This window comes from Aotus nancymaae, unplaced genomic scaffold (genome assembly GCF_030222135.1).
Source record: "Aotus nancymaae isolate 86718 unplaced genomic scaffold, 86718_ANA_hifiasm-v0.15.2.pri h1tg000015l_1, whole genome shotgun sequence".
Taxonomy (NCBI): domain Eukaryota; kingdom Metazoa; phylum Chordata; class Mammalia; order Primates; family Aotidae; genus Aotus; species Aotus nancymaae.
The window spans coordinates 9950999-9974841 of record NW_026988427.1 but is presented as its reverse complement, the minus strand read 5'-3'; the positions used below and the strand labels follow the sequence as shown (position 1 = coordinate 9974841).

At 43.6% G+C, this 23843-nt stretch overlaps 1 protein-coding gene across 2 annotated transcripts in view; it reads right to left on the bottom strand.

Moving 5' to 3' along the window:
• The window catches only part of RNF130 (ring finger protein 130), a 153862-nt gene extending 131520 nt beyond the window's left edge, over positions 1 to 22342 (bottom strand). For both annotated transcript variants that reach the window (XM_021676315.2, XM_021676314.2), the window contains exon 1: positions 22036 to 22342. In XM_021676315.2, coding sequence (XP_021531990.1) covers positions 22036 to 22282 — 247 coding nt within the window. In that variant the 5' untranslated portion in view covers positions 22283 to 22342. The remainder of the gene's footprint in view (positions 1 to 22035) is intronic.
• Positions 22343 to 23843: the final 1501 nt, after the last annotated feature.

The window sequence follows — 23843 nt, the reverse complement described above, 5'->3', positions numbered from 1 at the left end:
CTCTCTTGAGCTTTTCTGTTTAATATTCAACTGCCTGCTAGACATTTCTCCGTGAATGCTGAGCACTCCAAACTTACTAGCTTCCTCTCACATGTGATCTCTTTCCGGTGTAGAGTTCTCGCTAAAAGCGTCATCTACTGAAACACAAAGGACTAAAATCCCTGTTGGAAACCAAGTGGCCATATAGAGACTCAGCTTCCCATTGCTGCTGCCATACACAGGGATGCAAGGACACCATCCTGGATCCAGAACAGTGCCTGAAGGCATTAGTAACTCTTGGGCAGAAAAGAATGTAGGAGCAAGCTTGTTTTATTTCATCACTTCTTTCTTCTAGGTCTAGTACTTCCAGTACTAATGACTGACACAATCACAGTCTTGACAAAGACTGGGCTATCTGGACCATAATTTAAAACATAATCACAGGCCAGGAGCCATGCAGCTCACACTAACAGGGAAAAAGCCATCTGTCCAGAGGTTGACTAAACAGTGACCAAAGGACTTTAAGCTAAATTGGTGAGGAGGGAGGGAGGAAAGGAACATGAAGGAAATCATAAAATCAGTCCCCATGGAGGAGTATAGAAAAAAAAAAAGACTGAAAGAGATTACTCACATGAGAAAATGAGAATAGGTTTAAACTGTTCATAATCGGAGACATCCATAAACCAATAAATATGAGTTATAAGAAAAAACCCTTAAATTTACCTTAAATATAGAAAATAATCAATGGGACTTATTGAGGCAGGTCTCAAGATTGGCCTGTAATGATGGAAAGCATACTACTATTCAAAGGGAAAAAAAGAAGCAGTTATTTTATGTCAAGATAACATATTCCTTCAAGGAATCCCAAGTAAACAGAAGCACTCAAAAACAACTCTAAGAGGCAGAAAGGAAAACAAGACTTTGATGTGAGAGCATGTCGAGATCAGCCAAATGGAGTAAAGATAAAAGTTTTTACAGATCACAAAACTGGCAGACAGAATAGGGCACTGACAGGGATTCCAACCACCTATAGAGCTGCAGATGAGATCTCACCCCTGCTTTCCCATTCACTTGGCCTCTCACAGGACAGTGGCCAGGTATAACCTGGTGTACAGCTGCCCTGGGCCCAATGCAGGCCCCAAACAGAAGTGACGACGAGTCATGTGCAGAAGTGACGAGTCACGTGGAAGAAAGCGACGTATCATTTTAGAGTTTACAAAATCCTGGGCAAACAAAGCTGGGTAACATCATTTTGATGAGAAGAAAATGACACATTACATGTAAAAATCAGCAAGAACACACAAGACAAATTAAGCTTTATGGAGGACTCAAACAAATTCTGAAAAGGCAAACACAAGGATGGTACAGACTTATACAACTTTTCTCTAAAAAGCCCAGAAAGTTGAAGGTTGCTAGTAATGATAGGATCAAGAAAAGTCGCTTCTCACAAGTTTCATTTTTTTTTTACAGTACATTCAGAGCAAGAAGAGTTGGAAAGAAATAGGTCAACTGCCCAGAGCCAACTAAATGATGGATGGAAACATTTCTCAAGACTTTTTAGCTTTTGCTTTCTCTACCACGGAGAATAATCTGAAACAAGCAGTTACACGACACTGAAAATGAGTGCAGAGACTGTAAAAAAGCAAATACATTCTCAGAATAGGTTTCTCTGTTATCCATTTTTACTTCATCTCTGTAGAATTGCTGTTTATATCTTAACCATCCGTGCTGGTTTCTTCAATTAATCACTCATATTCTTTCTTGAGATGATTTGTAATGGCCCAGCTTTCTTTATCCTAGGATTTGCATACTTAAAAGATTGCTTTCTTCCAAATTTCTAGTCACTTTGCATTGTATCACCAAATGCAAAGAATCATTTCCAGCCCCTGGCATGTCACCCTGCTCCGCAGGCTCAGATGCAGATGACCACTTCACTTTTGAGACAACGCACATTCCTTTGGCTTCCTCCCTGTCCCTCTGACTTCTCTGATATCCAGTTGTCCCTGCACCCTTTACTGAAGACGATTCTTTCCTCTATTAAATTGTCTGGGCACCCTTGTCAAAAATCAAGTGACAAAAGGGTTTCTTTCTTTCTGGTTCTCAGTTCTACTCCACTGATCGACCATGTCTCTATCAGTACTACACTGTCTTGTAGTAAATTTTGAAATTGAGAAATACGAATTCTCTTAATTTTATTCTTTGTTTTCAAGATTGTTTTGACTACTGTGACTCCCTTTGACTTCCATATGAATTTCTGGTATTTTCATAGGATTGTCTGAATGTGTAGGTCAATTTGGAGGGCGCAGGTATCTTAACAAAATAAGTCTTTGGACTTATGATCAGGAAAAGACTCTGTTTATTTACATCTCTAATTTCTTGCAACAGTGCTTTGCAGTTTTCAGTGCCAATATTACTTTAAATGGTACAGTGAAATTTTTATTTTCTAATTGTTTGTAACTGGCATATAGAAGTACATTTACTTTTTAAATTTTTGTTTTATTGATCTTTTATCTATGGGTGTTCCTAAATGTATTTGAGTTTTCTAAAAATAACTCTGCTGGTTATTGGTAATAAGAAATAAATTTTGGCTGGGAGCAGTGAATCACACCTGTATTAATCCCAGCACTTTGGGAGGCCAAGGTGGGCAGATCACATGAGGCCAAAAGTTTGGGGCCTCACGCCTATAATCCCAGCACTTTGGGAGGCTGAGGCTGGTGGATCACGAGGTCATGAGATCAAGACCATCTTGGTCAACAAGGTGAAACCCCATCTCTACTAAACATACAAAAAAATTAGCCGAGCATGGTGGCGCGCGCCTGTAGTCCCAGCTACTCAGGAGGCTGAGGCAGGAGAATTGCCTGAACCCAGGAGGCGGAGGTTGCGGTGAGCCGAGATTGCGCCATTGCCCTCCAGCCTGGGTAACAAGAGCGAAACTCTGTCTCAAAAAAAAAAAGTTTGGGGCCAACCTGGCCAACATGGTGAAAAACTATCTCTACTAAAAATACAAAAATTAGCCGGGTCCTGAGATCGTGCCACTGCACTCCAGCCTGGGCAACAGAGTATGACTCTGTCTCCCCTCAACCCCCCCAAAAATACGAACAAACAAAAAATAAAAAGTTTTTTTTTTCTTTGAGAAGGAGTTTCACTAGGTTGCATTAGTGCAATACCACAATCTTGGCTGACTGCAGCCTCCGCTGCCCGGGTTCAAGTGTTTCTCCTGCCTCAGCCTCCCAAATAGCTGGGACTACAGGCACGCACCACTACACCTAGCTAATTTTTGTATTTTTTTAGTAGAGATGGAGTTTCACCATTTAGGCCACGCTGGTCTCAAACTCCTGACCTTAAGTGATCCACTCCCAAAGTGCTGGGATTACAGGCATGAGCCACCACGCTCAGCCAGAAGTAACTTAAGTTTTACTGGCATTTAATTAAGGATTAACACCGGCTACTTTCCTCAACCTGAATGTCAGACGTGTGTGTGTGTGTGTGTGTGTGTGTGTGTGTGTGTGTGTGTGTGTGTGTGTGTGTGTCTGTCTCATGTGGTTTACCATGTCCTGAATAAAGAGAGAGGTTTCTGAAATGCAAAGGGACAGGAGTGACTCCTTCATTTATGTATTTGTTTTCAGATAATACTGCAAACAGTATATACTAGCCATATACTACTCAGTTACAGAATTTACAGATGAAATGATCCACTTTTTACTAAACTGTCCCTCATCGAATGGATAAATGCCTTTTTTTAAACAACCCCCAGCAAAAATAAACTGGCAGAGCTGATACTTCTCTCTTTTAGCTACTATAAAAGGTTAAAAAACAACCATCACTGGCCAGGCTTATGGTAGCTTATGGCTGTAATCCTAGCACTTTGGGAGGCTGAAGTGGGTGGATCACCTAATGTCAAGAGTTCAAGATCAGCATGGCCAACATGGCGAAACCCCATCACTACTAAAAATACAAAAATTAGCCAGGTGTGGTGTGGGCACATGTAATCCCAGCTACTCGGGAGGTTGAGGCAGAATTGTTTGAACCCTGGAGGCAGAGGTTGCAGTGAGCTGAGATGGTACCACTGCACTCCAGCCTGGGCGACTGTAAGGTCTGACTGACGGCATGGAGACCCCCATGAACCACATGTACACCTCTGGAGGGCCTTCTGGAATTATAAAACCTGAAACAGTGGTAGGTAAGATCACAGAAAGAGGAAGAAATGATCAACCCCTGGCCTGCCTACTTAACTCTGAGACATTCTCTATTTGTTTCTTATTCTGGCCTCAATTGACCAGGCTATGGGCCTTTAACCAACCTTGGCCAACACTGGTCGATGCCACACCCTACTACAACTCCCTCCCAGCTTGCACCCTATACTTAACTTTTGTAACTTTCCACTGCCTCCCCCACAACCTATAAAAACAACTGACCTTTGCTGACACCCTTTTCGGCCTCAGCCTGCCTGCACCCAAGTGAATAAACAGCCATGTCGCTCACACAAAGCCTGTTTGGGGGGGTCTCCTTCATTCAGAGTGTATTTTAACAGCAACAGAGTGAGACTCTGTCTCAAAAACAAAACAAAACAAAACAAAACAAAAAACCCATCACCACCCATCAGATTTGGAAAAGAAAGTCAAAAAACTAGAAATTAACATGAAGACTATTAGAAATATAGATTTATTCCAGCTGTTATTATTGGCCTAAGTGTTGAGTCTTAAGATACTAGCTGTATCAAAAAAACAAAAAAAAAACTAATAGTGTATGTATGGTATTTATGAGTTTAATGCATACCTTGGGGCTTTATGTACATGTGCAACAGAGAAAGTCTGTGTCCTATTACTATAGAGAATAAGCTAGAAGGGAGCCACAGTCCAGATGAGACTAGAGGAGATGGCAACAGGTGTGGAGAGAAACAGACCATGTTTCAGAGATATTTAGAAGTTTGGTGCTGGGCGCGGTGGCTCACGCCTGTAATCCTAGCACTTTCGGAGACCGAGGTGGGCGGACTGCCTCAGCTCAGGAGTTCGAAACCAGCCTGGGCCAACATGGTGAAACCCCATCTCTACTACGACACAAAAAATTAGGCAGGCATGGCGGCATGCACCTGTAGTCCCAGCTCCTTGGGAGGCTGAGGCAGGAGAACTGCTTGAATGCAGCAGATGGGAGGTTGCAGTGAGCCGAGACTGCACCATTGCACTCCAGCCTGGGTGACAGAGCAAGACTCCGTATCCATTAAAAAAAAAAAAAGTTTGGATCAACAGGACTTGGTAATTATTTAGATATGGGAGGGGGGGGCGTCTAAAGAGGGAGATGCCTCAGTTTCTGGCAAAACACACTGGGTAGAGGTGGTGTTACTAACAGACAGCAAACACTAGAGGAGGAACAGATTAAGAAAGATGAACTAAGTTGGACACATTGGGCTTGAAAGAAGACTCAGAGGAAAAGGACAATTCTTCCTCTCTTAAGGATGTCTTAAGGACACTCAAGTATATTCCCAATAAAATGTGTATATATGTGTACAAAAGATACAGACAATGATCATGACTGACTGCATTGTTTGTAACCACCAAAAGCAGGAAACCCGCAGGCCCATGGACAGCAGAATGCATAACTACCACATATTCATAAAGCAGATCACCGACAAAACCAATGCTACATGCAGTAACATGAATTTATCTCACAAACACGATGTGAGCAAAAGAAACTAGTCACAAGAAGGCATACCATGATTCCATGTATCTTGTAACATAATAAGAAATATGTATTTAGTCTTCATCCCTGCTTTCTGTCATAGAATTCCTAACATGTAATTTCCTGAGTGACAGGGGTAAGAGGGGCATGTTTTGTTATTCATAATAAGCCCCTTCAACTATACCAAAGTCTGTGCTAATAAGGTGACTCCTGAAAGATGGGGTCTGGTTGCTAGAGCAACCAATCATGTGAGTGGAGGACTGAAACTTTCAGCCCAACTCCCAGCCCCTCCCCAAACTTCTGGGGAGCGGGGAGGGGCTAAAGGCTAAGCCAATCCAACGGCCAACGATTTAATCAATCATGTCTGTGTAGGCTGGGGACATTGGCTCATGCCTGTAGTCCCAGCACTTCGGGAAGCTGAGGCAGCCAGGTCACCTGAGGTCAGGAGTTTGAGACCATCCTGGCCAACATGACACCCCGTCTCTGCTAAAAATACAAAAATTAGCCAGGCATGATGGTACATGCCTGTAATTCCAGCTACTTGGGAGGCTGAGGCAGAAAATTGTTGGAACCTGTGAGGTGGAGGCTGCAATGAGCCAAGACCACACCACCACACTCCAGCCTGGGCGACAGAGTGAAACTCAGTCTCAAAAAAAAAAAAAAAAAAATCATGTCTGTGTAATGGAGCCTCCCTAAAAACTTTAAACAGAGTTTAGGTAGCTTTGGTCTGGGCAAGTACCAAAAGGACTATCGTATCACCCCAATAAAGCGACAGATGCACCTAGTCATGGGACCCTTCCAGGCCTTACCCTATGTACTTTCCATTTGGCTCTTAATTTGTATTTTATATAACACCCTTTATAATAACCAGGGATAGTAAGTAAAGTGTTTTTCTGAGTTCTATGAGCTGTTATATAGCAAATTATCAGACTGAGTAGGGAGTTATGGGAACCTCCTGAATTGTAGCCAAGGCAGACAGATGTGTGGGTACCCTTTGACCCACTACCTACAACTGGTGTCTGAAGTAGGGGACAGTTTTGTGGGACTAAGCCTTTTACCCATGGGGTCTGTGCTAACTTTACCAGGTAGTGTCAGAATTGAGTTAAACTGTAGGACATGAAGTTGGGGTACGCAGGACATCGAGTTGGTATTGAAAACTCACATATTTGGTGTCAGTGTTATGGGTAAAAAGTTGTCCTTTACACATAAGTTAAGAAACAGGTAGAGGCTGGGTACAGTGGCAAGCCTGTAATCCCAGCACTTTGGGAGGCTGAGGTGAGTGGATCACCTGAGGTCAGGAGTTCGAGACCAGCCTGACCAAAATGGTGAAACCCCGTATCTACTAAAAATACAAAAAATTAGCTGGGTGTAGTGGCGGGCACCAGTAATCCCAGCTATTCAGGAGGCTGAGGCAGGAGAATCGCTTGAACCCGGGAGGCAGAGGTTGTGGTAAGCCGAGATCACTCCACTGCATTCTAGCCTGAGCAACAAGAGTGGAACTCAGGAAACAAAAACAAAAACAAAAAAGGAAGGAAAGCAGGGAGGAAGGGAGGGAGGGAGGGAGGGAGGGGGGCAAAGAAAGAAACAAGTATAAACTATGGTGTCAAAGTAAGGACAGCAGTTACTGCTGGGGAGCACGGAAAGAAGAAGTGACTGGAAGGGACCCAAGGGAGTCCGCAAAGCTGGCCGTGCTCTACTTCTCTACTAGGTTTGTGGTTACGTCAGTGTGTTCACTCTGCGGGAAGTCGTCAGGTGGTAGGCTTACAGTTGTGTATTTTTCAGTGTATGTTACAGCTAGTAAAAATGTTTGCTAATTTTTAAAAATCTGGTCACTTTATTCTCCAGGTTAAAATACTTCAACAGTATTCTAACACATGCTACAACACAGATGAACCTAAGGACATATGTTAAGTGAAATAATCCAGTTACATACGGGCAAATACTGGATGAGTCCCCTTTTATGAGGAATCTAACCTAGTCAAATTCATAGAGACAGAAGGTAGAGTGGTGTTGGCAGGGGCTGGGACAGAGGAGGTAATGGAGTCTTGCGGTTTAATGGGTATATTTTTCATTTTTATTTTTGAGAAGGAGTCTCTGTCACCCAAGCTGGAGTGTAGTAGCATGATCTTGGTCCACTGTAACCTCTATCTCCTGGATTCAAGTAAGTCTCCTGCCTCAGCCTCCAGAGTAGCTGAGACTACAGGTGCACGCCACCATGTCTGGCAAAGGCTAATTTTCATATTTTTAGTGGAGACGGGGTTTCACCATGTTGGGCAGATTGGTCTCAAACTTGTGACCTCAAGTGATCTGCCCATCTCAGCCTCCCAAAGTGCTGGGATTACAGGCATGAGCCTCCACACCTGGCTGGTATAATGGGTACAGAGTTTCCATTTTGTAAGATGAAGAGTTCTGTATATTGGTTGCACAACAGCGTAAATGTACTTAACACTATTTAACAGTTAGATGGTCAATCTTACATGTATTTTACCACAATTAAAAAATTAAAAAACAATAAAAATCCCTCCAATAGTTTTTCATTCCTATTATATAAACTCCAAAATCCTAACAAGCCTGGAAAAACCCTGACTTTTTCAACTCTACGGTGCACCACCCTCCCCTTTTACTCTCTAACTCCTTTCAATTCCTCCAGTACATCATGGCTTCTGCATTTTGGTCTTCATGCATACTTCCTTGGACTAGAATATCCTCCTTTCTTCCCCCTTTCAGTGCAATTAATATCTGCTCATGCTGCAGTCTCAACTTAAACATCATTTCTTCAGGGAAGCCTTGACCACCCTAGACTCTCTTCTCCCATTTATGCTCTCAGCATCCCAATGCTTTCCAAAGGACTATGATTAAATAATTGTGTTATGACCTCTGCAACGGTCTGTTTTCCCCAGATAGGACACAAGTGCTGACTCCTTTTACTTCCCCTCACCAGACAGCAACAGCATGCAGGAACTTCTTTTGTACTATCTAGCGCTCAGCAGGTGCTTAACACCTATTTGATGAATGAATACTTGAGGCAATTGTCCCACAGGAATTTAGAATTTTTCTGATCCAGATGAATTAGTCTGCTGATAACATGCAAATGAGAGCTGCATTACTGACCTTTAAGGAGTCATAGAAAAGAAATGTTGGAAAACTAATCTGTGTACAAAGCACTCTGATATGAAACAATGAAGGTGAGCCGTGAAAACAACTGACCTGTTAGGGTCCTGCAATCCTTAGCAAAATTTCACAAATGATTATTATTATCACAAGGGTCTTTTAAATGTGGATGAGAGAAGTTTAGAAAGTCAAAGTCAGAGCTCTGAAGATAGAGGAAAGGGCCATGGGCCAGGGAATGTAGGTAGCTTCTACAAGCTGAAAAAGGCAAGGAAATTATTCCCCCTGAGAGCTCCAAAAGCCACATGGTCTTGCCAACACCTTGGTCTTAGGCCAATGAAACTCATTTCAGAATTCTGACCTCCAGAACTGTAAGAGAAGTAAATCTGTGTTGTTGTAAGCCACCTAGTTTGTGGTAATTTGTTACTGTGGAAATAAGAAACTAACACAGCAAGGCTAAGCCACGGAAGAGTCACTGCTTTTCCTTCTGTGCAGTAGCTCCTGGCCCAGCCAAGCAGGAACAAAGTACATAAAGTGTCTTTGTTTCCACCAAAGCATCTGATTGTGTCTTTTACGATATCTTAAGACGAAGAAACACATGCTAAATGCAAAGTCAATAAAGTGAATTAGAAAACTCTGTGAAATGCCCATCCCCGAAGAATGCTGTTTAATGGAATACCATCAACCATCCTAGGTTTTTAGCAGCACACTGTAAGGGCCTGTTCATTCACTTGCCAGTACTTCTATCCGTAACTTAGAATAGGGATTCTTAACTTGAGGCTTCAAGAGGCAACTGGCCTTCTAAACCTTATTAAAAGTTTTGTGTGTATCTACATAAATATGTAGTTTTACTGAAGAAATATCCACAGCTTTCATCACTTCTTAAAGGGGATCTATAAAGCAAAAGGCCAAGAACAACCACTAACTTAGATGAAGATACAGAAAGCTATGTTCATGCATTCACTACTGGCACAAGCTGCTAGAAAGAGTAGACTGTGGGAGACACATCAGGATTCAGAAAGTATCCTGAAAGGGTGAATGAAATGGCTGATGGCTTATGAACAGCCTCTGTGAAAAAGACTGAAAGTTGAATCAACAGTAAGCTCAGGATGAGTCCACGATTAAGAAAACCGAAAAACAACTGACATGACTTCAGGCACATGTCCAGAAGGATGAAGAGAGCGGCTCCACTCTCTCCAGCACTGGCAAAACTAACCCTGCATGCCTGTGCTCAACGCTGGGATTCTCTTTTCAGTTGCCTGTGCTCAACGCTGGGATTCTCTTTTCAGTTTCCTGTGGCTGCCACAGGACATCACAAACTTTGTGGCTTAAAACAACATAGTCTCTTGGCCGGGTGCGGTAGCTCACCTGTAATCCCAGCACTTTGGGAAGCCAAAGTGGGTGTATCACGAGGTCAAGAGATCGAGACCATCCTGGCCAACATGGTGAAACCCCATCTCTAATATAAAAAATAAATTTTTTTAATAAAAAAGAAAAAAGAAAAACAACACAAAACAAACAACATAGTCTCACTGTCTCAAGTTCTGGGCCCCCAAAATCTGAAATCAAGGTGTTGGCAGGGTTGGCTCCTTCTGGAGGTTCAAGGAAAAAAGTGTCTCCAGCCCCTATCCCAGCATCTCATGGCTGCTAGCCATCCTTTGCACCCACTGATCTGTGGCAGAATGATGCCAATCTTGGTAACCTCCTTCTTCCCGTGGCCGCCTTCTCTGTGTGTCTTTCTTGACCTTTCTTCTTCTTATAAGGACACTAATCTTTGGATTTAGGGCCCACACTAGACTAGTATGATTTTATCCCAATCCTTAACTAATTACCTTCAGAGATCCTATTTCCAAATAAGAGCATATTCTGAGGTTCTAGGGGAACATGAATTTTTGTGAACACTATTTAACTCGTCTCTTAGTGCTTTCAGGCTGCTGTAACAAAATACCTTAGACTGCATAATTTATAAACAGCATAAATTTGTTTCACATACTTCTGTAGGCTGGGAAGCCCAAGATCAAGGCACCAGCAGAAGCGGTGTCTTGTGAGGGCCTGCTGTCTGCTTCATCAATGGAGCCCTCTTTGTGTCCTCACATGGCAGGAAAGGGCAAACACACTTCCCCCTCCCCCAGCCTCTTTTATAAGGGCACTAATCTCATTCATGAGAGCTCTGCCCTCATGACCTAATCACCCCTCAAAGGCCCCACCTCTTAATACTACACATTGGAAATGGAGCTTTAACATATGAATTTGGGGGGACACCAACATTCAGACCACATCACCCACTACACCCTTTAAGTGGAATATTAATAGACAAATGCATTCTGAGGTTTAAGATACCATATTCCCAGGAATGGTCAAAGGTTAGAGGACTTGAATCAGACAAGGAAACTGACTGTCTACAAATATCTGAACCATTTTTTTTCCAGATGAAAAAGACTTTCTAACATTCGGTTTGCCAGAGATGAATGTGGTAGACTTCTGTTACCACATTTCTTCAGTCTTAAGTTGTACAAGCATGTGACTGGAATGCTGAAGCCTCAGATGGGGGACTTGACTTGTTGATCACTGATGGCCATTACATTCTAAGATTCTCCATCTGTCCCTTAACTGGCCATTTTAGAGAAGCAAATAACTTTTGTAAAGTTCCACTAATATAGCAAACACTGTGGGATACCAGCCAGAGGGCACACACTGTAAAGAAAACTCAGAAGCCCCGGAAACTGAAAGAATATCAGAATGATTTCAGCAGGTGAGCAAGGGTGGAAAGACCTGGCGGTTGGGACGAGGAAGGGGCTGGAGCTAGACCAAATAGTGACCCCTCATACTGCACAGCAGAGGCTTCCAATGTCCATTCTAAGGATGATGACAAGCCACTGCAGGGGTTTAAGCAAGGAGTAACATGACTGGGTGAACCTTTAAGATTATTTTGGCTACTACAGAAGAAAAGGTTGATGGAAGTTGAGCAAAAAAGCGCAGAGACCAACAAAAAGAGAGTAGAAAATGGCAGTAGCCTTAACTAAGGTGGCAGCCATGAAAATGTAAAGCAACAGATATACACGATCCATTCTAGAGGTAAAACCATGGAGGATGGATTAGACGTGGAATGTGAGCAAAAGAAGAAAGGATGGTCCTAAATTTGTTTAAATAACAAGTGTGGACGGCGATGTCATTTACTGAGATGGGAAAGATTGGAGAGCAGCGGTAGCAGATGGGGAGGCGAAAAAATGAATCAGAACTCCATTTGGAGCTTATCAATTTGGAGATGTCTTTGTGACACTGAATTAAAGATAACAATAGGCAGCCAAGTGCATGAACCTAGAGTTCAGAGAGGCTAAAAATAAAGATAAGGGAGGAGGTAACAGGAGGCGTGTGGAGAGAAAACAATTCTTGTCTGAGTGTTGTCTTATTTCATTACAAGAAAATATTTTTGGATTACTGGATACTGTTAAGTGCCCATTTGGTTTTTCTTAAAATTTCTGATCTCAAACCTCAGTCAGCAGGTTCTAAGATTTACTCCAGCAATATTCAGCTGCTTAGCTGTAGGAAGCATGAGAAAGATAAACGTTATACATGGACTTCTGTAAATACAAAATTATTATTTTTGAAAGACAGAGGAAAAAGAGGTGATTTCATGGAATTACATCAAAAAAGGAGAGAAGTGAGAAACCAGGAGGGGCTGAACGATAACTCATCCTATCCAATAGGGACAATGGGGACACGAATCACACTGTGCTCAATTCCATTACTCCTGGGAGCTTACCACTGTGGATTGGGGAAGGAAGGAATTGCCAGAGAAAAAGAAAACACTATGAACCAGGCAATGTAGGATCTATTATAATAAATTATTTTATGTCCACGGAGTTAAGCCTATTTATGGAATAAAATCAATTTAATAGTAGCTTTCCCTGATTTCACAGTCTCCTGAGATATTGCTTAGTTTGTGCACAATCTCAAATTCCACAGCATGTCACTGGAGTTGGAGAAGATGCTGGGAAAATAAGGAGCTTCTCAAATGAGAAAAGATAAAAATAGGGAGCAGATTCATTTGCATCTTCTGTTGGCCTACTCCACCGTTCCAAACAGGTTTCTAGCCATCACTTCTTGGTTTGTCAACTTTAGACATTGTGTGCAGATATATGATATCACAAATCAGGAGTTTGTGTTCATTTACTCATCTCCCCTTTCTCCCGATTTTATTATTTTCCTCTGTGTTTAAATCTTTCTAGCTTCTGCAACTAGGGACTATCTCTTGAATCCCCATCCTGTGAGATGAATACACTGACTCCCTCCTAACTTTTCTCTTCCATTTCTCCACCTTTGTCATCTGTGTTTGTAGAGTCTCAAGGTTTCTGCTCTGTAACTGCAGTTAAGTTTTCCATGCTTTAACTACCAATTAGTTCAAAACAGTAAAAATCAACAAAACCAGTAAGAGCGTTAGTATCATCAGCATATAAATATTACACTAAAAGCCGAGTCCTGTGTACTAGGATTCACAAACTGCCCCAAATTATGACATATTTTAGCTTGCTTCATGTTTGGACCAAGTTGTGTTAGTCCTAGAGTTCCTCTTTCCTTACTAGGGAAAAAACATGCCTTTTTCAGCATTTTCCTCGCATCTTCCAGTTCCTTAATTATCCTAAGCAATGCTTAGAACTCATTCTGTTCTTGGAGCTACAGAATACATTTAAAAACAACAACAACCTTGCAAAGACTTACTTGTTCCTGGTTATCCCTTTCAGAAAGTATGACTTTTCCCCGTTCTTTCATGAAAATTTTTCCCCTTTTGTAGTAAAAATTAACAATGATTTTTAAGAGAAATGTCACCCATTATCTAATCAATATAACACAACCATTTTTATGTCTGCATACTACTTAGAGTCCTTATCCACTGTAAATAAATTCAAGACAATCATCTCCTTTTATGGCTGTGTAACACTCTACTGAGTGGATACATCATAATTTATTAAACCCACTTGGGAAGCTACACAAAGAAGTGGTTAAAGTGTAGGCACTAAGTCAGACGACCTGCAGCAAGCCTCACTCTGCCAATCTCCAAGACCACATAGCCAACAAGTTACCTGACTCTCTTTAATTCAACCAGCACTAATTCCTCACTCAGTGCCACCCTACTATTTTCCAGGTACCACATCACTGAATATACAAGAGAAGACAAAAGAGACAGGACAATTTCTGCCCTCAGCAACAAAGAATAAAGATGTATAATTTCCAATCATGTTCAATTCCATAAAGGAAAAAGGCGCTAAATGAGAGACCGGACTGCTTTGAATTCCCCAACCACAGTGAGCTGAATTCAATTAACAGTACCATCCAGGGCTGGTATGAGGATTAAGTGTAATCCATGTAAAATATTTAGCACCATTCTTGGTACACAATGTGTTAATTACATTATTGCCTGGGATAAAGTGGGAGCACCAAAGCAAGAATTACTATTCTCTTGTATTTTCCTTTTCTTTTTTCTATCAGTCTAAATCCTATTATTTTTCAAGGCTGAGTTCACTGCTAGAAGTTTGATGTATCCATTTCTGTCCTCGTAGTCAGGTTTCCTAATTTTCTCTTACCTCTGTGAACACGCTGAGTATATTCATAGCAACTGTTTTGTTGTTGTTGCTGTTTTTGAAGTAAGTCTCACTCTGTGGCCCAGGCTGTAGTGCAGTGGCACAATCACGGCTCACTGCAACTTCTGCCTCCCAGGTTCAAGCAATTCTCCCGTCTCAGCCTCCCAAGTAGCTAGAATAACAGGCACCCATAACCATGCTCAGCAAATTTTTGTATTTTTGGTAGAGATAGTGTTTCACCATGTTGGCCAGGCTGGTCTCAAACTCATGACCTCAAATGATCTGCCGGCCTCAGCCTCCCAAAGTGCTGGGATTACAGACATGAGCCACTCCACCTGGCCCATAGTAGCTGTTTTAAATCTGCCACCTGCAATTCTGTCATTTATGTCATTTCTGGGTCTTTTTCTAGCTATGTTGTTTGTCTAGTTATGGGTCTCATTTTTCTCCTTCTTGGCATGCCTAGTAACTTTTGATTGGATACTGGCTTTGAATTTTATGTTTCTGGGAGCTGTATTTTGATGTATTCCTTCAACTCTCATTGGGCGTTGTTCTGAGTCTTGTTATTTGGAATCAGATCCTTTTAAGGTTTATTTCTAAGCCTTCTTAGGGGGTGTCCAGAGCAGCCTTTTTTCTAGGGCTAATTTGGCCTCAGTCCATGCTCTGTGCATTAGGAAGTCTTTCTATCCTGGATTAGTGAGAATATTAGCCATTCCCACCTCATGTGAACCACAACAATTGTTTCCGCCTGCTAATTTCTGGCAGTTCTTCTTCCCAGTCTTGGTAGTTCCTTCGTGAAATCTGCAGATCAGTGTTAAAGAAAAGCCTTGAGGGGGGCCCTCTACAGCAATCTACAGCAGCTCTCTGCACCAATCCCTCCTCCAGCATCTCATAAGTAGCTACAGCCTCCATGACCTCTGAACACTGTCTTATCAACACAGGAAGACCACCAGACTCTATCTGGGGGTTCCCCCTCCCTGCACTACAGCCTGGGAACTCTCTCCAGGCAATAAGCTGGGGCAGTAATAGGGCTTTCCTTTTTTATTTCCCTTTTCTCAAGGATCATTGTCCTGTACCGCTTATTGATCTATTTCTAAAACTGCTATTTCAGGCCTGGCATGGGGGCTCACGCCTGTAATCCCAGCACTTTGGGAGGCCAAAGTGGGCGGATCACAAGGTCAGGAGTTAGACAGCAGGCTGACATAGTGAAACACTGTCTATACTAAAAATACAAAAAAAAAAATTAGGCAGGTGTGGTGGTAGGCTCCTGTAATCCCAGCTACTCAGATGGCTGAGGCCGGAGAATCGTTTGAAAGCTGGAGGCAGAGGTTGCAGTAAGCTAAGAGGGCACCACGCACTCCAGCCTGGGTGACAGATCAAGACTCCATCTCAAAAACAAAAAACAGCAACAAAAAACACTGCTATTTCATAAATAACTTCATCAGGTTTTGCAATCAGTTAAGGTGGGAAGGTAAACCAGTGCCTGTTACTCTGCTATGGCTGGAAGCAGAAGTTCACAAGTTTGAGTTCAAGTTCCACATTTTCAAGGAAACCTTTCTAAACTATGAGTCCAAATAATTTTTAGTTTCTCTGGTGTTCAAGTCATTTACAATCTAGCACAACAGCAGAGGCAATATAGTATAGAATATAGTATAGTATAGCACAGCACAGCACAGCACAGCATAGCGTCCATCATTACCATCACCACTGCCCATCTTCCACTGCCATCAGTCTCATTAGCAGACCAAGTCCCACAGGATCACATGCAATCACACACGCCAGTAGCCTGCTAGGGTTAGGCATGGTCCTAGAAGCTTGGCTAAAACAGATATTAATACCTAACGTCCAGGAACTTAAAGTTTGGGACAACTTAGGAATCAAATCCTCATCTATACCATAGTCCTTAAGGGTAAAAACTAATGCATTTAGAACACAGTTCATCAAACTTTTTCTTAAAGGGTCAGAGAGTAAATATTTCAGGCCAGTAGACCACGTACACTCTCGTCACAACCACTTACCTCTGCTGGGGCAGCATGAAGGCAGCTGCAAATAACACGTTAGCAACTGGACATGGCTGTGTTCAATAAAACTGTTTACAGTAACGGCATGCAGACCCCTGCTTTAGAACTAAATCTATCTGCAAGTTGAAGACTGCCTACAGTCTTTCACAGTGGCACATCCTAGGTGTACCATCCAGACGAGGCTGATTTCTTCAATAAGACATCTGTATTCTCTTGGGCAGGAACTATGTAAGACACGGGTCTTTTGCATGTATCACAAGACTTGTGCAATACATAGATTAAGTGCTTATTAAATGCATATATTTCATTTGATGTTCAAAGGGTTCCCTTTTTATTGCATCCAACAGTAAAGAAAATTACACTATTATGATTTATGGAAAATAATGAATACCCAGTACATAAAATACTTAAGGATGATAAAACAAATAAATGCTGATGGCCCTGAAAAACTTAATAGTTTCATTTTATAAATAAGTGAAGAATGCGATACTTAAAAGAACTAGCCCTGAAGACTATCCCTTCATCCCACTAATGTGGGCATGTCCCAAAACACTACTGGACTTTCTCTTTTAAGAACTATATAGGCGGGGCACGGTGGCTCACGCCTGTAATCCTAGCACTTTGGGAGGTGGAGGTGGGCGGATCACAAGGTCAGGAGTTCGAGACCAGCTGACCAACATGGTGAAACCCTGTCTCTACTAAAATATAAAAAATTAGCTGGGCATGGTGGCACGCGCCTGTAATCCCAGCTACTCAGGAGGCTGAGAGAGGAGAATCTCTTGAACCTGGGAGGTGGAGGTTGTAGTGAGCAGAATGTACCACTACACTCCAGCCTGGGTGACAGAGCAAGACTCAGTCTCAAAAAAATAAATAAATAAAAAGAAGTGCCTTTTGCCTTGATTCTGCCATGATTCTGAGGCCTCTCCAACCATGTGGAACTGTAAGTCCAATTAAACCTCTATTTCTACCCAGTCTCAGGTATGTCTTTATCAGCAGCATGAAAACAGACTAATACACCCTCCTCCCAATATGACTGGTTTAACAGGAACAACATTCTCCCTAAATGGGTATAGTTTAGCAAGTTTGCTTAAAAAAATCTGTCTTAGTCTGGGCTAAGACAGACCCTGTCTCTACAAAAAATTTATAAAATTAGCCAGGTATAGTGGTGTGCACCTGCAGTCCCAGCTACTTGAGAGACTGAGGCAGGAGGATCAATGACTCCCTGAGGTCAAGGCTATAGTGAGCTATGATTAGGCCACTGCATTCCAGCCTGGGCAACAGAGCAAGACCCTGTCCTTAAAATAAAATAAAAATATGTGTCTAATTTACAGTCACAACTTGTTCAGGGAAGGATCTTACAAGTTATCTAGTTTTGAGGCCCAAATGCAGTGCAAGGTGGGGTGAGGTCAGTGACAGCTCACAAGCTTTGTCATGTGATAGGTAGCTAAGCCTTAGCTCCCTTCTGTTCCCCTCCATGAAGGTGATTCTTTTTAACCCAAATCTATGTCTTCATTCCTATTAACTTTTTTTTAAAGCTATATAGCCTACCATTCTACACATTGAGATCTTTGCAATTCTGACCCTGTCATCAAAAATATCTGTCATATATGCCACGTCTTTATCAAAATCACTCGCATGGCAATCGAAGACCTTCACAAAAAGAACAGCAGCAGGAAAAATCGGAGGCAGTAAATGTAGAGGTTTGCTGTAAGAGAGAAATGGGGTGGTAGCAAGATCGGGATTTGGTGGAGTGATCAAGTAGATTTTTAAAAATATTCAAATATTTATAGGCTAATGGAAATCATCACTCAAAAGTGAAGGAAAAACACAGTATGTAAAAATATATACGTATATAAAAATACATACACACACATCCCCTTTTCTCTTGCCAAGCTATTTATGTTAAAATTTGATTTTTGGAGCCTCCATCTCTTTCTGAATATTCAGAGCCCTTGCTCTCATGATCATATGTCCGTTTTCTCTGGATATTTTGAAATCTGTGTCCAAGAGTCCTTGCCTTTGCCATTATGAATTCTAACATTACATGACCCCTTTCACCCAAACTCCTGTTTTCACATCAATCTCCTGCACTGTTTATGAGAATTCCTAAAAACCAGTTTCAGATTCATTAAAGGAACCATTAAAGGCTTAATCCAACAGGATTACTTTTTTTAAACACAAAAAACCTAAGATTCGTTTTTTTTAGTTTTATTGTAATCCTAAGCAAGTCAGCAAAAAAAGGTTTATTATTTGGTAAAATTATTCTCTAAGGCTGTGGCATCCAATCCTGAAAATTTCTATGCAAAGCAAGAAGTGGCTGATGCTAAATCCTTCCCCAACAGCACATCAGCATACATAATCACATCATCAACACAGGGCTTTCTCCTCTCCCAACCCCCACTCTGGGCTCAAACAGAAAGTTAGTGTGCACACACATAAAGCACATTTACAATGTCTGCTCCATAGCAGACCCCAGCTAGGCTGCTCTGCAAAGGTACTAAATATTTTGCTTCCAGTTCTAAGCTTACCATTTGAGTAAGTAATAAGAAAGCAACCGTGATCTGTGCATAAATACCAGACATGCTCCTTCAAAACTCCCTTTCTTAACATAAATTCTTTACCAGTTAAAATATAAAATTCATTAGCCCCGGGAAATGATTCTCCACCCACCCATGCATTCGACTTAATGACAAAGACATATTTTTAAAGTACACTTGCTTATAAAGTATCTCATAAGGTATACTATATAAAGTATAGCACTTGCCAAAATATACTTTTAAAATACCAAAGTGCCTAAGAAAAAAATTGACTATTTGCTCTTTAAAGGGATAGGACAAGTAAATCTTATTCAGAAATTCACACATGCCAAATTGATAGTAGCACTGCAAAACAAAGAGAAAGGTTTCTGATTTCATAAATCAATCCACAGCTTGAAAATGAGCCATCATGTTAAACTCCAGGAAAACTATAAAGTTCTTTTGTCTTCATGTTCATTTCTACCTAACACCCTCAAAATGAATTTTCATGCATTTCACATACTGGCTACAGCTGTTTTGGGGCCAAGACCTGTCTCATAACTTTGTGTGTAATCTGAATATTACTTTGCTTAGGTGTCAACACACAGTAAGTCCTCAATAAACATGTCAAGAATTCTCCTCAATTCAAAATTATAAGAGCATCAAGGTCATTAAGATGTAACATTTTTTCTAAAACTAAAAAATTGTGAAACTCATTAAATCAAGATTAAAATAAAATACCCAAGTATTCCAATTTTAAATCATTTTCTTAAACATGAATAATTTTAACAGATTTATATTACCATTTCTGTTTCTAAAATAAATTCCTAAGTTCCTGCTGCAACAGCAGATTTAGATGTCATATAAACCCATAGGTTTAGAAACTATTGACAAGTAGACTAACTTATAAAGATTACCAGTAGAAGCTATGCTTCATTGAGACGGATTTTTAAAAATCTGTTTCATTGACTGCTGTTGCGTCTCCTTCACCAATGCCTTGTCGTACTTGGCACACAGGATTTCAAGTAATATTTGCTGGACTGAAAAAGAGCATCTGCATGAAGACCGCTGGTACAAAGCGAGACTGAAACCACCTGTAGGGATCCCCCGCCCCCATGAGAAAACTGGGAGCAAGCCCGTGTAGGAGGGACACAAAATGACCCCAAGAATGAAGGAAAGGAGACTAAAACTCAGGGGGAATGACCTCACACTCAGTCTCCATACACTGCCCAAATGTGTTCATTTTGTGGCAGTGTCTAAAACCCCACCAATTGAGAGATTCCTTTAGGTTAACAAATCTCCTCTTTTCAGAATTAAGGAACCATTTAAACCTTTCAACAACCTAAAAAGATGTACACTTCATCATTCCATTTTACCGATGAGGAAATTGAGGCTAAATGGCAGAACTGCTTTTCCAGTGTCACACAATATAAGCAGAGTTCAGGCCTGACTCAGAACCTTTAATCCTACAGTGCTGCCACCACAGTGAGAGGGGAATAGGACTAACCAATACACATGGGCTAGTTCCCAATACCCTTCTACCGAAACACCTAAAACAAGCTTTCTTAAAGATGGGGCTTTTGTTTGCGGTGACAGGCAAGCAACAAGTAGCTGAAGCACATGGACACTTGGAGGCAAGGATCTGAAGTTCAGACCATGGATTTGGGGTGCTTGAGGGAACCAAGCCTCAAAGACAAACCACAGATTTCACAACACCGCAGAGGGCCAGCTCTTGCTCCAGAACAGCTTGCCTCTCTCTTCCTCTTTCTACCCTTCCACGTGACCCTCACGGTTCTCCCCACTAGAAAAGAGGCTACCATTGTTAGTGCCAGAGTCTGGCAACACTATGCATCTCAACCACAGTGACTGGCACAGAGCAGGAACGCAAATATTTACTGAATGAACCCAAGACAAAAGTTGTTTCTACGGCCAAGCTGGGACCCTAACTGCCGGTTTTAACACAGTGGAGATGAGAAATGCACCTTACGCACCCGATTACTGGTGTAAAACGGCCTTTTAGAAGCCCAGTCTGAGTTGGGGGACAGGCTACGGTAAAGGCCTTATGTGATTCTTTTTCCCCAGTCAGACTGTCTGAAAGAAGAAAACAGCTTAGCACTTTGAAATACAAATATAGACCTCAGAGGGGCATGATATGTTAATATTCTGAGTGTAAAAACAAACCAGTACTTTATTTAGGTTGCCTACTTTAGGTCATCCTAACATGAACAGCAGTTTAGAAAAGAAAAATCCCCTCTCAGCATTCTCAGGGTGACAATGAGGATTGAAATAATAGCAGATATTTTCCAAAAGTTCAAAGTGGGCCCAAAACCAAAAAATCATATTCCATGATGTGGAAAACGTTTCCTTCAAACCATGACCAATAATTTAAACAAATACATGTTTACACCAAATAATTAACTAAACAAAGCCCATGTTTATAGGAAAACATGACGTTAAGCCAAATGGTTTCAAAGACAATTCTTGAAAATTTTACCTATTTCCCTTTTGGTCGGCACCCGTGACCTGAAAAGCCTTGACTAGTAGTTCCGATTAGTATCAGAGCCTCATAATGTGACATTTTCAGGCGTTAAATTACAGTAAAACTACTAGGGCAAGAACAAGAGCCAAAAGCAACAGGGAAGATGTCCATTTTCCTTTTACATCACCCGCCCTCCCCCCCACCCCCTGTTACCACTTAAGAAAAACGGCAGCGTTTTATATCAGAAAAGGGCTTCATCCTTTGCAATCTAGCGCAGCGTTAGGTCCGTGATTTCAGGAACAAACCTGCCGCTTCCAAAACACAGGCTGAGATATTCTCCCCATGAATTAGTTTTGCGCTCTTGCACCACCTCCTTTGTCTACGCTGTCCCTGCAAACTCCTAGCTCAATGCCCTCCAGCAAACAAGCTGCCTGAACGCAAAGACGACCGTTCCAAGTCTTTTTTAAAGAAGGGGAAAACCCGATCAAGCTCCCGGAGCCTGGTTCCCACGGGAGCAGGCCGGGTTGTCCACGACAGAAGCTTCGACCCTGGAAGGGGCCGTCGGCCGGGCAGCGAGCAGCGGGCGAGCCAGGGCCGGGGACCCCAGCCCCGCCGCCTCCGCGGGGCGCAGCGACTACCGCCCGCGGCGCTCAGGCCGCCGGCCCCGGCCCGGCACTCACCTCCGTGGAGTGGCAGCGGCGCCAGCACCTGGCCGCGGACCTCGGCCTTGGGCGAGTCAAGCCCGTAGCGTCCGCGGTCGATGCGGAACGTGAGCGGGGCGCCGCGGCCGGGCTCCTGCACCGTCACGTTGATGAGCGCCGTGTAGTACTCCTGGCTCGCGTTGTCCGCCCGCACGGGCCACAGGCTGCAGGTCAGCAGGGCGAGCGCGGCGAGCCGGGCAGGGCCCGCCCGCCCCGCGCAGCTCATGGTCCCTCCGGCCGCCGCCGCCGCCGCTCGCGGACCGGGCTCCGGAGCCGGCGCCGAGAGGCGGGGCGGGCGCGGCCCGGACTGTGGCGGGAGCGCGCGCGCGCGCGGCCCTTCGGGGCGCCGCGGTCCCGCCGCTCGCCGCCCTACGTCCGCGGCCCGCCCGTGGGGACGCGCCCACGGGCTCTAAGCGAAGGCTGCACCTCAGGCCGCACGCGGGCGTCTCTTCGGGGTCCCGGGAGGGCCGCAGGGGCGTACGCCCTCCATACCCCCGGGTCGGTCCCGGCGAATGGGAAGCGCCTCGCAAGGACGCGGCGGGGGCGGGGAAGCGCGGAGGAAGAGCCCGGAGGAGGGTCAGAGGAACACAAAGTCTGGTTCGCGCGGCTGCCGCCCGAGGCGCGCCCCCGCCGCCGCCGCGCCCCCCCCCAACCCCTGTCGGTCTAGCGGCAACACGCAGGCCTGAGGCGCCGCCCCGCCCCGCGCGCATGCGTGAGAGGCCCTGTATGCTCCCGCCCGCCTGCACGAGGGCCCAGGTTCCCGGGTCATCAGCTCGCGCTGGCTGTTTCTCCGCCAGGCGTTATAGCCGCAGGGACTGGAGCCCGGGAGCTCTCTGCGAGGGCGTATGGAAATGTGTGACGACAGACTACAAAAGAAAAAAGCTGTAACTTTAAAACAAATTTTTAAAATTAAATGTCATGAGATGTAACATTCCAACTGGTCACCTGCAAGTCATGCAGTTGACATCATGGATGGGGGATGTCTCTGGCCCGGACCTGCAGGGGCACTTGAGTGATTGGGAAAGACCTCTAGAGCAGCGGTCCCTAACCATTTTGACACTGGGGGACCGGTTTCCTGGAAGACAGTTTTTCCAGAGACTGAGAGGAGATGGGTGGTTTCGGGATGAGACCGAGCCACCTCAGATCACCAGGCGTTAGATTCTCATAAGGAGCGTGCAATAGATCCCTCGCACGCGCAGTTCACAACTGGGTTCTCGCTCCTATGAGAATCTAACGCCCTGCTAATCTGACAGGAGGTGGAGCTCATAGCTCAGGCCGGTAATGCTCGCTCACCTACTGCTTACTCACCCGTTCCTCGAAGGCCCTGGGCCGGTGCTGGTCCGAGGCCGTGGTGGGTGGGGGGGTTGAGGAACCCCTGCTCTAGTGACTAGGTTAAATACTCCAGGAGCAGAGGTTGCAGTGAGAACCCCTCTTCCCAAGCGCACGCGCGCGCACACACACAGTCTCTCCTCTCTCTCTCTCTCTCTCTCCCTTTCTCTCTCTCTCTCTCTCTTCCCTCTCCCCTGTCCTCCAAGGCGGTTAAAAGATACATCGCTCTAAAGTATCAACTAAAAGGAGGAATGGGGCTTGCTGGCAGTACAGCTCAATTCAGGAACTTGCAGGATCTCTATGGGAAGGCGGGGGAAAGTTTGGCGTCTTCTGACCAGCCAGGGTTGAGTCTCCTGTCTCCTATAGCGGGAAGTGGATGGAGTCAGCTTTGCCCAACCAAGTATCCTGAAAATCCGGAAGAGAGGTAACTCCCCACCAAAAATCTGAGGCCCTGTTTC